Here is a 14,352-nt window from a genome sequence, read left to right on the forward strand (position 1 = left end):
TTCCTGTTTCTGTACCGTTAAGAATGGGGAAGTTGGTTTGGACGTATGTTGAAGCTTTGCTTTTTTTTCTGTGGCTAAGGCTACTTAGCAACTTTCATAACGTTGTTTTAATGCCTTTAATTCACAGACATTGTTGAACTTAGTGGTCTACCATTTGCATTTAGCGTCTTATTTGAGGTAAAATAAAATAGAAAAAAATATATTTGATTTCAATTGCCCAACCTAAGAGAGGAAAAGAGCAAAGGAACCACAAATAAATTAGCAAACTGTAGAGGAATTTTATTCTATAAACTTATGGAAAGTGTTCACATCTATGGCCAACGGCTTTCTCACTTGAATGTGTGCACTCTTTATCTAAAATGTTTGTTCCTTCCTTTAAGGAAGGTTAAGGAGGTCATATTAGAGGAAGGGTGTGTTTTTTTTCTTTCTGCAAGAAAGAAGATGTGTATGTGTGCAACTCCACTCTGTGTCTTCAAAGCAGAGCAGATCCCAGTGGGGTGATGGTCTGTTTTCCGTACTGGCGAGAAATAAACTGACCAACCATAGATCTCTCTCATCCATCTTTATTTAATGAAGGACTGCACTCCAGAAAAACAAACCTATGCAATGCATCATTCTTGTTATATTATATATCTTATTCTTATCTAGAGACCGTTACCATTTCTTTGTATTTTGCAATTGTGGATCAAATAATTTTTTTTTATTTTCTAGAAAACATAAATCCACTCCTCTTTTGCATGTAAAATACTAAAATTGATTTAAAATATACATATGGTTTTCTTTATGTAAGATCCAAGTGAGAGCGATCTCTGGAGACATGTTAGCGTGGTCGTTGGACATATTTTGCTGCTGTATCATGTTCAGTGAGTTTTGGTTTTTTTCTTGTTTTGCTTTGAAGAAAAGAAACACGTTATTTCAACTGTATAGCCCATAAACTATAATTTGGCCTGAAAAGCATGAAATAAACATCATGTAACTTACCGAAAGTAACAAATGTAGATCATACATAAAACATGCACACTGAGTGAAACACCAGCAATGACCCAGGAAAGAACTTCCGAAACAGAAACATGTTTCTCATGAGCTGTAAAATGACAGAAATACATGTGAATTCTGGTTTCTGTGGAGCAGAGTTTGAATGAAGGGTTTGAATACTTAGCTTAAAAGCTTAAAAAGTTGATTTGAAATGAACTCAAACGTAATTTTAAATGTAATGTTTTGTTTTGATATCCGAATCTGCCCAAACATTACAAAATTATACATAAAGCACCCTGTTTCTGATCTAGAAAGAGGAAATTAACATGCCAGACACGAGGACGTTGTACCTTCTTCTGACAGCTCTCGATGCACCATTAGGTTTTCTTTGACTTCCCAATTTTCATTGCTGCTAAATCATTCAACACTGATGTTGCCAGGGTTTCTAAGAGAAATTGTTGCTGTTGACAGTGTAGTTTGACACTATGTTGACAACAGTGTTCCTCTTGTGTGGCAGAGTACTCTGTCGTCAACATAATAGTGGCCATGTGATGGTGGGTGAAGGAAACCCCTCACTGATGCATACACAGGTTAACATATGTTGCACACACCCAGAGCCTTTCAGGATTTTTGCCAACACTGTAAGCAGATGTGTTTGTAACTTATCTTATAGCTGTGGTATAGATATTTTACACTTCATATTTATAAAATTGAAAAAAACATTGAATCTCACTAAGATAAAGAACATACTTACAGCTTACGTTCATAGAAACTGACTCTTCTCTGGTTATGTTACCAGGGAAGCTGACCTTACAGATTACATTGGTGTTGTTGTGCTTAGCTGAAGGGTTAAAGGACAGAGTTGAACTGTGTCTCTGTGTGACAGCAGTCAGATTCTCTGTTTTTAAAGCAGTGATGTTTCCTTTGATGAAAGAGTCGTTCTCTCCTTTTCCTCTCCACATCCAGGTGATGTTAGGAGGAGACCCAGAGCAGAGACCAGGAGCAGTGCAGGTCAGAGTGACCTGCTGTCCCTCAGTCATTGGAATCATCACGGAGGGCTTTTGGTTCAGTTCTGATGGAAACAGTTCACTGAATGAAAACTCACAAAACCAGTTAGTTTTATTATCTTAAAATTGATGAGACAGATTGAAAAACTAGATGATGTCTTACACTTGGAAAAACAAATGAAAAATTTATTTTTGTCAAAAATAAACTTTTACAATCTTATCTCAGAGGTAAATAAAAAAAGTAAAAAGCAAAATATTTTTATCATGTTTAGAAATATGATGTGACATTATACTGAAGTTTATTTTGTTTCCCTACCTGTTACTAATAGTGTTGCTTTTTCCTTGTATGTAAATACATCTTTTGTACTGTTTCCCTCAACTCGGAGCTGATAGCTTCCAGAATCAGATTCCTTGAGATCATTGATTATGATGCTGCAGTTCTTCTGAGCAACATCCGGTTCCACCAGTGACACTCGACCTTTGAACCCAGGCTGAATGTTGTCCTTGTTCTTGTCAGAGTGAAATATAATCTCAGGATAGTAACATCTGGCACTATCACATTTATACCAAACAATATGTTCGGGTGCAAAGAGAGATGTGAAAGTGCATGGTATCACAGCACAGAGTCCAACCTCTGCTCTTATTTCGTCCTCATTGAAAGTAACACAATAACCTTCAGGCTTACAGGACTTTTCCCTTTGCAATGCATCTGTTAGTAAGAAAAATAATTAAACTCAGGATTTGTTAAAAAAAAATATTTCAATGAAATGAAACATTGTCAAAGTAGTGATAGTTTCTTGTCAATGTTAATACAAACCAGATTCTATTTATAAGGTTTTTTAAACATTAACCATTAATTTTTCCTTGAGTGATCTGCACATAATAAATACATTGTAATCATGTGTAAATTTGTGAAACAAATATATACACTTGGGGGACTTGCTATAAATAGTGTAGCAAGCAAATGTGAATACATATACATTTAGTGTGTTTAATTTTAGTACTGATTCATGTGCATAAAAGAGAAGATTCATACATTACCATTGTTAGAAGGGAGAGACACGATTAACCAGATGAAAACAAACATCCTGATTTGAAGCTTGAAACCTTCAGTCCATTCCAAACAGGGAAGAAACTTTTATCCAGGAGTTTCAGAAAAATACTGAAACTGAAGCAGAGTTCAGACATAACATCATACATACAATGCAACATTTCTTTACTGGATTTCATTTTACTATTGCTGCACTTTATGAATGTTTTAGATAGTTTTGCTAATTATGACTTTACATCTTTTTTGTAAAGACAAATAAATGCGACTGTAAATAATTACAATTTGTAATCATCAAGAGAATTCACACACTGCACACCTCTGTGGCATTATAAGTTTGAATTGATATTTAGCTTTGTTCAGCAAGAAAGTACTGATTTTTTCTCTTTAACTCTCCCACACACACCCACACACATGAACATTGAATTATTTTGTTCATCAGTCTGATGAGAGCTAAAGCATTGTTTGTTGCATTCATTTATTTTGAGGAACTCTCAGGGCCGTGCAGAGACCACTAAAGGGGCAGGTGCTAAAAAAAAAAAGGGCACATCTTACCGCATTCTATAGGACAGAATATTAACAAAGCCATTCAGCTTTCAGAGTTTAATAAACAATGATAAATTACAAAATTGTGAAATATACAATCAAAGCTAAGGTAAATCTCTATACAGAGCATACAGCTATACATATGTAAGATATTTTATTAGTAATTTCTTTCTGCAGGTCTATTTTGTTATAGGAAAGTATTGCAATATCCAAACCCGCAATTTAGCAAGATATGTAAATCAGAGCTGGTGGTTTAGTTCTGATTTACATATTTTGTCTTTACAGAATTACACTATTAAAAATATAAACAAGGGCACAATGCAACATTTTAGTGGACTGTAATCTATATAAAAAAGAGCTGCCTGTTTGCTGCAGTGGAGATGAAGATGGTCCATTCAGGAAAGCAGAGCTGCATCAAACTTTAAGGTGGAACTGCAGAAAAAAAGAAAAAAACAAAAGCAAAATTTGAATTGTTAATGCATGTCACCATGAGAAAAGCCTACTGAGTTTTACTTACAACTTTTTTAAACATTTAAATCACACATTTGTCTCATGAAGGGATTTTTTATTTTTTTGCAAAACAAACTCATTTGTGCATGTCAGAAATCTTTTCTTGATATTCTAAGTTTTTATTTGACTCAAAGTTTTGCTTGTGATACTCACATGACGTCATGGGCAGGACCCAAAATCGCAACAAAAGATTTCTGATGTGTGCAAATAAAAGTTTATGTTTGGCAAATAACTTTTTAAGTTCACAAGACAAAAAATTATTTAATTAAAAAAAAGTTATTTAAACAAAACAACTTGTTTTTAAAAAAGAAATCATTACAATTCCAAAAGTTTTGATTACAATTTTATTTTACTTAACTGAGGTTAGTTTATTTTTTCCCATTGAATAAATGGGGAAAATTTTTTATTACATACTCTGCCAACCAGACCCTAAACTTAAAGTCTGGGTTGAGTTTTTTCCCCTTCATTAATGACATACATTATATCTATCATCATAATTCAGGGTGAGTTATTTTTAATTCTAAATGAATATCCTTGTTGGACTTTTATTTAAGTGCTATTCTCCTTCAAGATATTTTTTACCTAGCGCCAGAATAAATGCAATGTACATTATGCAGTAAAGGAAATTAGAAGATCGGACATTATGGAGATGATAAGTTTTGGACGGGCGATGTGCCTCGTACACAGGGAAGAAGCTTTTCAGTTATCTAGCTTTGCTAGCAAAGTCGTTAGCTAGCAGCTAGCTAATAGTACAACAACAGCAGCCTAATGTCTGTATGATAAAAATACTGAATCAATAGATAAGAACAGTTTTTCCTCACCTGGCTGTCTCCTCCCGTTCAGTAATTCTTCAGAGAAAAGCAGATGAAGAGGCCTGTCAGTGTCTGTTGTATTTCATTACCTCTCTGCTTAAACCGCGACTCCGTGCTGAAGCAGAAACGATACTTCAACGTTTTCCGTCATCTGACAAGTAGCAAGTCTACTCCACTTTATTCACCAAAAACGTTATATATATATATATATATATAAAATTCACCAAAAACTGTTCTGTAATCTGGAACGTTCGCTACGTTGAGCTCCAGTTAGCCGCCTTATCTCACTGCGCTAGAGGCAACATGCGTCACGGGCAAAAGGTCAAAGGTAACAAGGTGACCGGACGGCTTATTATGTTGTACAAAAAAAAACAAAACACAACAAAAAAAATAATTTTAGTACTTATTATGTGTCAGAAGAGGGCTTTGAAATTAATAATACAAAAAAAAAAAATTGACCAAAAGGGCACTTTGGAGCAAGGAGCAAAAAGGGCAGGTGCTCAAGCAACCCCAGCCCCCCTCTCTGCACGTGCCTGGGAACTCTGTTAAAACAAGAGCGACAGTGAGCCCCTCCGCTGACCAGCCGTTACTGTGCTAAATTGCCGTTGGCTCTCCTGACAAGCAAATATTTACAATATAATTCAAAAAATATTTCCATATAAATCAAAGAATTGTTCACACGAAACTTCCACACATATATCTCGCCACTCCAGCTCACTTCCCCAACAAGAGACCGTCAACACAAATAGCAGCGCTAATTGACATTTACCTGTTTAAACAAGAGCGACAGTGAGCGCCTCCGCTGACCAGCCGTTACTGTGCTAAGTTGCCGTTGGCTCGCTGAGTCATGAGTGCTGCTCACTGTGCTCTATGTGCCCACTGGTGGCGAACCGTTGTAACTGCAGCACAGCGCAACTCAGCAAGAGATGTGATAAATGATTAAGGATATGGAAAATTTGGCTAGATTATATTTTATGCTTTTAAATTGCAGTCATTATTGTGCTTCAAGTCTACCATTTCGATTACAGTAGCTCCTTCTTCAGGGGAAAAATGAATGAATCCATAATTGTAGAGACACGAGTTTGATCATCTTCACGGCGTGGTAAAGTAGTTACCGGAAGTTGGTTTGTAAGTATGTTGAAGCTTTGCTCTTTTTCTGCGGCTAAAGCTACTTACTGTCATGAACGATGTGGTTGCGGTGGTGAGGAAACGCAGGTAGACCCAGGTAAAATGAGAATGATGAATTTAATGATGTAGCTCACAGTCTTGAACAGGCAGCACGGCAGAAAGTTAGCACACAGCTAATACCGGTAGCAACTGGATAACAGACATGTACACGAGCTTAGGTCGATGCAGGACTTAACAGTTCAACTGCGTACGACCCATAAACAGACGTCGACTGACGGCACAGGGAAACAGTTACAAATGACGAGGATCTGACAACAACACAGACAACAGGTGGGGCTAAATACACACAGGGTAATCAGGGGGATACGACACACCTGGGGAGCAATCAACAGGGAGGACAGAGACTCACAGGGAACAGGACTACACAGGGAAAACAGGACTGAACACAGAAGAACTCAAAAATAAACACACAGAAACCCAGATCATGACAGTACCCCCTCCTCAAGGGGCGGCTACCAGACGCCCAACAGAAGAGTCCAAAAAACCAAAAACGACCCAACAGGGTGGGCGGAGGGGCGATGGCAGGAGGGCTAGAGTCCAGAAAACAGTCCCAAAAAACAAAAATCATCCCAACAGGGGGGACAGAGGGGCGACGGGAGGCGGGTTAGAGTCCAGAACCAAAAACAGTCCAACACAAAACAAAACTACCCATCAGGGTGGGCGAGGAAGCAAGGAAGCGAGGACGCGGGTCCGGCGGTCTCGTCCGCCGGTGCAGGAAGCGAGGAGGCGGGTACGGCGGTCTCGTCCGCCGGCGCAGGAAACGGAGACGTAGAGGCGGGTCCGGCGGGCGGCGCCTCCGGCGCAGAAACCGGAGTCCCGGAGGCGGGTCCGGCGGGCGTCGCCGGCGCAGGAAGCGGAGTCCCAGAGGCGGGTCCGGCGGGCGTCGCCGGCGCAGGAAGCGGAGTCCCAGAGGCGGGTCCGGCGGGCGTCGTCTCCGGCGCAGGAAGCCGAGACGTGGAGGCGGGTCCGCCGGGCGTCGCCGGCGCAGGAAGCCGAGACGTGGAGGCGGGTCCGCCGGGCGACGTCTCCGGCGCAGAAAGCCGAGACGTGGAGGCGGGTCCGCCGGGCGGCGTCTCCGGCGCAGAAAGCCGAGACGTGGAGGCGGGTCCGCCGGGCGGCGTCTCCGGCGCAGAAAGCCGAGACGTGGAGGCGGGTCCGCCGGGCCGGCAGGAAGGCCGGCTGGGATCTCGGGCGGAGCAGACTCAGGAAACTCGGGCGGAGCAGACTCAGGAAACTCGGGCGGAGCAGACTCAGGAAACTCGGGCGGAGCAGACTCAGGAAACTCGGGCGGAGCAGACTCAGGAAACTCGGGCGGAGCAGACTCAGGAAACTCGGGCGGAGCAGACTCAGGAAACTCGGGCGGAGCAGACTCAGGAAACTCGGGCGGAGCAGACTCAGGAAACTCGGGCGGAGCAGACTCAGGAAACTCGGGCGGAGCAGACTCAGGAAACTCGGGCGGAGCAGACTCAGGAAACTCGGGGGGAACAGACTCAGGAAACTCGGGCGGAGCAGACTCAGGAAACTCGGGCGGAGCAGACTCAGGAAACTCGGGCGGAGCGGGCTCGGGGAGCTCTGGCTCGGGGGAAGGCTGCGCTCCGGCAGCAGGCTCGGGGAGCTCTGGCTCGGGGGAAGGCTGCGCTCCAGCAGCAGGCTCGGGGAGCTCTGGCTCGGGGGAAGGCTGCGCACCGGCAGCGGACTCGGGGAGCTCTGGCTCGGGGGGAAGCTGCGCTCCGGCAGCGGACTCGGGGAGCTCTGGCTCGGGGGGAAGCTGCGCTCCGGCAGCGGACTCGGGGAGCTCTGGCTCGGGGGGAAGCTGCGCTCCGGCAGCGGACTCGGGGAGCTCTGGCTCGGGGGGAGGAAGCTCGGGAGGCAGGGACGCCGCAGCTGCGGCGGACTCTGGCGAGCAGGTAAGTGCGGCAGGAGACGGACAGACTGTGGCAGACGCTGGAGCTGGTGGTGCTGGCTTAGATCTTGCAGCCAGCGCAGCCACCACTGCCTGCCGTTCCTGCTCTACTTCTTTGTAGAAGTCCTCCAAACCCAGCAGAGGAAGAAACTGGATCCATCTGTCCAGGTGGACCGCCATACGTGTGGTGGCGTTGAGGCGGCTGAACAGGGAACTCGAATTTGCCATTTCGACGTCGTACTTCCTGATCTCCCTTAACAGGGAACGACGGTCTGCTGGGTCCATTGTGGACTAGGTTGCGTTCCTCACCGCAGTCTGGTCAGATCCTACTGTCATGAACGATGTGGTTGCGGTGGTGAGGAAACGCAGGTAGACCCAGGTAAAATGAGAATGATGAATTTAATGATGTAGCTCACAGTCTTGAACAGGCAGCACGGCAGAAAGTTAGCACACAGCTAATACCGGTAGCAACTGGATAACAGACATGTACACGAGCTTAGGTCGATGCAGGACTTAACAGTTCAACTGCGTACGACCCATAAACAGACGTCGACTGACGGCACAGGGAAACAGTTACAAATGACGAGGATCTGACAACAACACAGACAACAGGTGGGGCTAAATACACACAGGGTAATCAGGGGGATACGACACACCTGGGGAGCAATCAACAGGGAGGACAGAGACTCACAGGGAACAGGACTACACAGGGAAAACAGGACTGAACACAGAAGAACTCAAAAATAAACACACAGAAACCCAGATCATGACACTTAGCAACTTTCATAGCGTTGTTTTTATGTGTCTAATTCACAGACATTATTCAACTTAGTGGTCTATCATTTTCATTTAGCTTCTTATTTGAGGTAGAAATCAATAAAAGAATATTTGAGGAATCATGCTAGTTTGATCGTTCTCAGTGGGCTTTGCATTTTTTTCTTGTGTTCCTTTGAAAAAAAGAAAAACATTGTTATTGCAAATATACAGCCTAATAAAATAATTGGGCATGGGAACACAAAATCAACATAATGTGATTTATCAAATGGGCCATATGAAGATCAGCTTCACTTTTGTCAGACTACAAATTTATGGATACATAAATCCATTCATGTATTTATGAATGGATGAGTGAGTGAATGTAGTGTGGAACACTTTAGGATCATCTGGACTTCAGGCCATTTACCATTTATAAGCACAAAACTGCAAAGATGTCCACTCCACTTTAAGTAAAGGATCATTGCCAAATAGAGTGTTGAGTCCTCTGCTGCTCATTGTGTATTCTCATGACTGTTCAGCAGCAACTGCAGGCAATCTAGCTGGACTGGGATTTCTGACGGCAGTATAATTGTCTGTCTCATTACCTTTCTGCAGGTCTGATGTTACAGAGCCCTCTGAGGAACATGGGGATATTTTTTTTTCCTTTGCCTTACCTCGCAATAGGTTTTACGTTCTCTTGCAACAATGCACTAATCGGTTCATGCGGCATAATTGAATACTGTAAGCCTTTTTTTGTGGCCATCATACTTTCTGTTATTACATAAGGCTTTCGTGAGGGTTTTCCATGTATGTTAATATCTTGTTGTGAAATATCAGACGTTTTATATATTTTTCTTTAAGATAGAAATGTACAATAATGAAATGAAATGAAATGAAATTTATTCAAACATGATACAAATATAAAAATAAAATAGTGCACAGTAACAAGAAGTGCATAAAAAAGAAGAGAAAATACAGTTTTTTTGTTTCAGTTAACATATCATGCTCAAAATGGGGTAGGAAGAAGTGAGAACTTATAAACTCCTACCCCTAAACACTTGAAACTTTAGAGTCCCTACTGTCATTAAAAAAATCAAAGTCAAAGTGGCAGTCAGAAGTAACAGTTACTAATATTTACCTATACATTTTCCCATTTTATGCTGGTTTGTCTTTCTAAACCCTTACACCAAGTGTAATAAACCTATAAACCTATGATATAAACAGAAACTTTCCGTAAAAAGGAAAGAAATAAAAAGAATACATCCAAACTATTTGGACTATTTCTGAGTTATTATCACGGGGTAATAACTGACAGTTTTGATTGTATCTCCTTTGTGTTGATAGTCTGATTAGTTTCAAGGGCCGTTTTCATGTACAGTTCCATCTCAGCCTTACACAAACAGACTTAAACATGCAGTGAATAAATCAATTTTCAATCAATGTTTTGCACCAAAGAGTTAATTTTCACCGAGTCTCTTTATCTGAAAATTTAAATTGACATTTGTGGCTGTATGCAAAATAAGATTGCTGCTGTTAGAGGTGCCCAATACAGCGGTCACAATTCACTAGTCGATCTGAGGAAGGTTATGAGTTGATCTCGGCAGTAGCGTCTTTTGGTGACAAAAAACTGAACTCCACCAGGAGGGTGAGACGATCTCTTCTCACACACAAATCAAAATATTCACTAAGATCCTAAATGTTTTTAAAAGACAAGAAAAAGAACTCAATAAATAATCCCACAAAAAGAATAGTCACTGTGATTATTGTTTGAATAAGGTGTTGCGCCGATTCTGTGTGTTTTGGCTCCATTAACAAAAAATAGGTGACCAACAGACCGACTATCTGAGAGGTCACTAGCAGAGCAGGTGTGAAATTATCAACCACTGTTGTGTTCAAGACTGACACCTGCTGGCCTGACTAGGACAAACTAGCAACCCCCTCAATGTGTCAGAAGTTAGATTTTCTATCTCTTTAATATGTCTGCTATAAGTGATGTATATTCATATATAAAATACAATACATTTACAATCTTTGTGTCATGTGGTAGCGCTCAGCCGGCTGGTGAAAGAAAAAGTAGCTCTTGGTCTCAAAAAGTTTGGGCATGACAACAAATGATTAAATATTCAACACAAAAAAGATATTTTGTGAAAATAAAATAGAAACAAATATATTTGATTTCAATTGCCCAACCTAAGAGAGGAAAAGAGCAAAGGAACCACAAATAAATTAGCAAACTGTAGAGGAATTTTATTCTATAAACTTATGGAAAGTGTTCACATCTATGGTCAACGGCTTTCTCACTTGAATGTGTGCACTCTTTATCTAAAATGTTTGTTCCTTCCTTTAAGGAAGGTTAAGGAGATCATATTAGAGGAAGGGTGTGTTTTTTTTTCTTTCTGCAAGAAAGAAGATGTGTATGTGTGCAACTCCACTCTGTGTCTTCAAAGCAGAGCAGATCCCAGTGGGGTGATGGTCTGTTTTCCGTACTGGCGAGAAATAAACTGACCAACCATAGATCTCTCTCATCCATCTTTATTTAATGAAGGACTGCACTCCAGAAAAACAAACCTATGCAATGCATCATTCTTGTTATATTATATGATATATCTTATTCTTATCTAGAGACAGTTACTATATCTTTGTATTTAGCAATTGTGTATCAAATCATTTTTTGTTTTCTAGAAAACATAAATCCACTCCTCTTTTTCATGTAAAATACTAAAATTGATTAAAAAATATACATATGGTTTCCTTTATGTAAGATCCAAGTGAGAGCGATCTCTGGAGACATGTTAGCGTGGTCGATGGACAATAACATCATACTCTGCTGATGTATCATGTTTTTGCAGAGACCTATAAGTTTGATCTTCAGTGAGTTTTGGTCATGTTCTTGTTTTGCTTTGAAGAAAAGAAACACGTTATTTCAACTGTACAGCCCATATACTGTAATTTGGCCTGAAAAGCATGAAATAAACATCATGTAACTTACCAAAGGTGATAAATGTAGGTGAAACAGAAAACATGTGCAATGAGTGAAACACCAGCAATGACCCAGGGAAGAACTACCAAGACAGGAACACGTTTCTCATGAGCTGTAAAATGACAGAAATACATGTGAATTGGGGTTTCTGTGGATTAGTTTGAATGAAGGGTTTGAATAGTTAGCTTAAAAGCTTCTAAGCTTAAAAAGTTGATTTGAGATTAACTCAAACGTAATTTAAAATGTAATGTTTTGTTTTGATATCTGAATCTGCCCAAACGTTTAATTAATTAATTAAATTAATCCTGACTTCCGAAGATTTGCCTTTACCCTTTGGTTAGTTTCTCATACTGAGGTCATCAAACCAAAGTTCAGATCTACCATGACTGACTGACACCTGCTGGCCTCAGGTTTGCAACCAGCTTCTGACTGAGAAACCAGTGACCTCCTCCCAGTGTCAGAATCTCACTGAGGAAGAAACTGCGTTAGGTTTTCTGTCACTTTATTATTTCTGCTAAAACTGATGCATATTCGCATATAAAATAAGTCAATAGTGTTTAATTTGCAATTTTTATGTCTTTGTGTCATGAGGTAGATCTCAAGCGGCGGTGAGAGAAAAAGTAGATCTTGCTCTCAAAAAGTTTGGGCACCCCTGGGTTAAGACCTCTGCATGTTGCACACACCCAGAGCCTTTCAGGATTTTTGCCAACACTGTAATCACATGTGTTTGTAACATATCTTATAGCCGTGGTACAGATAGTTTAGACTTCATATTTATAAAATTGGAAAGAAAAAAAGAAACAAACAAACATTGAATCTCACTAAGATAAAGAACATACTTACAGCTTACGTTCAGAGAAACTGACACTTCTCTGGTTATGTTACCAGGGAAGCTGACCTTACAGATTACATTGGTGTTGTTGTGCTTAGCTGAAGGGTTAAAGGACAGAGTTGAGACGTGTCTCTGTGTGACAGCAGTCAGATTCTCTGTTTTTAAAGCAGTGATGTTTCCTTTGATGAAAGAGTATTTCTCTCCTTTTCCTCTCCACATCCAGGTGATATTAGGAGGAGACCCAGAGCAGAGACCAGGAGCAGTGCATGTCAGAGTGACCAGCTGTCGCTCAGTCAGTGGAACCATCACTGAGGGCTTTTGGTTCAGTTCTGATGGAAACAGTTCACTGAATGAAAACTCACAAAACCAGTTAGTTTTATTATCTTAAATTTGATGAGACAGATTGAAAAACTAGATGATGTCTTACACTTGGAAAAACAAAATGAAAAACTGACTTTTGTCAAAAATAAACTTTTACAATCAATCTTATCTCAGAGGTAAATAAAAAAAGTAAAAAGCAAAATATTTTTATCATGTTTAGAAATATGATGACATTATACTGAAGTTTATTTTGTTTCCCTACCTGTTACTAATAGTGTTGGTTTTTCCTCATATGAAAATGCTTCTCCTGTTGCTTTTCCCTCAACTCGGAGCCGATAGCTTCCAGAATCAGATTCCTTGAGATCATTGATTATGATGCTGCAGTTCTTCTGAGCAACATCCGGTTCCACCAGTGACACTCGACCTTTGAACCCAGGCTGAATGTTGTCCTTGTTCTTGTCAGAGTGAAATATAATCTCAGGATAGTAACAGCTGGCACTATCACATTTAGACCAAACAATATGTTCGGGTGCAAAGAGAGATGTGAAAGTGCATGGTATCACAGCACAGAGTCCAACCTCTGCTCTTATTTCGTCCTCATTGAAAGTAACACAATAACCTTCAGGCTTACAGGACTTTTCCCTTTGCAATGCATCTGTTAGTAAGAAAAATAATTAAACTCAGGATTTGTTAAAAAAAAATATTTCAATGAAATGAAACATTGTCAAAGTAGTGATAGTTTCTTATCAATGTTTATACAAACCAGATTCTATTTATAAGGTTTTTTAAACATTAACCATTATTTTTTTCCTTGAGTGATCTGCACATAATAAATACATTGTAATTATTTGCAAATTTGTGGAACAAATATATACACTTGAGGGACTTGCTATAAATATCGTAGCAAGCAAATATGAATACATATACATTTAGTGTCTTTAATTTTAGTACTGATTCATGTTCAGAAATGAGAGGATTCATACATTACCATTGTTAGAAGGGAGAGACACGATTAACCAGATGAAAACAAACATCCTGATTTGAAGCTTGAAACCTTCAGTCCATTCCAAACAGGGAAGAAACTTTTATCCAGGAGTTTCAGAAAAATACTGAAACTGAAGCAGAGTTCAGGCATAACATCATACATACAATGCAACATTTCTTTACTGGATTCCATTTCACTATTGCTGCACTTTATGAATTTTTTAGATAAAGTTTTGCTAATTATGACTTTTCATCTTTTTTGTAAAGATAAATAAATGCGACTGTAAATAATTAAAATTTGTAATCATCAAGAGAATTCACACACTGCACACCTCTGTGGCATTATAGGTTTGAATTGATATTTAACTTTGTTCAGCAAGAAAGTACTGATTTTTTCTCTTTAACTCTCCCACACCCACCCACACACATGAACATTGAATTATTTTGTTCATCAGTCTGATGAGAGCTAAAGCATTGTTTGTTGCATTCA

General features: G+C 40.1%; 1 protein-coding gene across 1 annotated transcript; it reads right to left on the reverse strand.

The window, feature by feature from the left end:
* Nucleotides 1-8,607: 8,607 nt before the first annotated feature.
* LOC148154987 (sialic acid-binding Ig-like lectin 14) lies at nt 8,608-13,989 on the reverse strand. Its single transcript, XM_088013989.1, has 4 exons — nt 13,867-13,989; nt 13,141-13,533; nt 12,569-12,886; nt 8,608-8,645 (listed from the first exon to the last, which is right to left on the reverse strand). Exons 1-4 carry the CDS (start codon nt 13,910-13,912, stop codon nt 8,608-8,610), a joined length of 795 nt encoding a protein of 264 aa, XP_087870115.1. The 5' UTR covers nt 13,913-13,989.
* Nucleotides 13,990-14,352: the final 363 nt, after the last annotated feature.

The sequence above is a fragment of the Poecilia mexicana genome, unplaced genomic scaffold, assembly GCF_051168715.1.
Source record: "Poecilia mexicana isolate PSO_F unplaced genomic scaffold, ASM5116871v1 scaffold_16, whole genome shotgun sequence".
Taxonomy (NCBI): Eukaryota; Metazoa; Chordata; class Actinopteri; order Cyprinodontiformes; family Poeciliidae; genus Poecilia; species Poecilia mexicana.

Bases quoted from the DNA above. Each gene is read 5' to 3' on its own strand.
- LOC148154987 (XM_088013989.1), bottom strand. From the start codon at position 13,912: ATGTTTGTTTTCATCTGGTTAATCGTGTCTCTCCCTTCTAACAATG. The intron at 13,534-13,866 runs GTAATGTATGAA...TCTTACTAACAG, and splicing joins GTCTCTCCCTTCTAACAATG to ATGCATTGCAAAGGGAAAAG. The intron at 8,646-12,568 runs GTAAGTATGTTC...ATTGCTCCCCAG, and splicing joins AGTTTCTCTGAACGTAAGCT to GTGTGTCGTATCCCCCTGAT.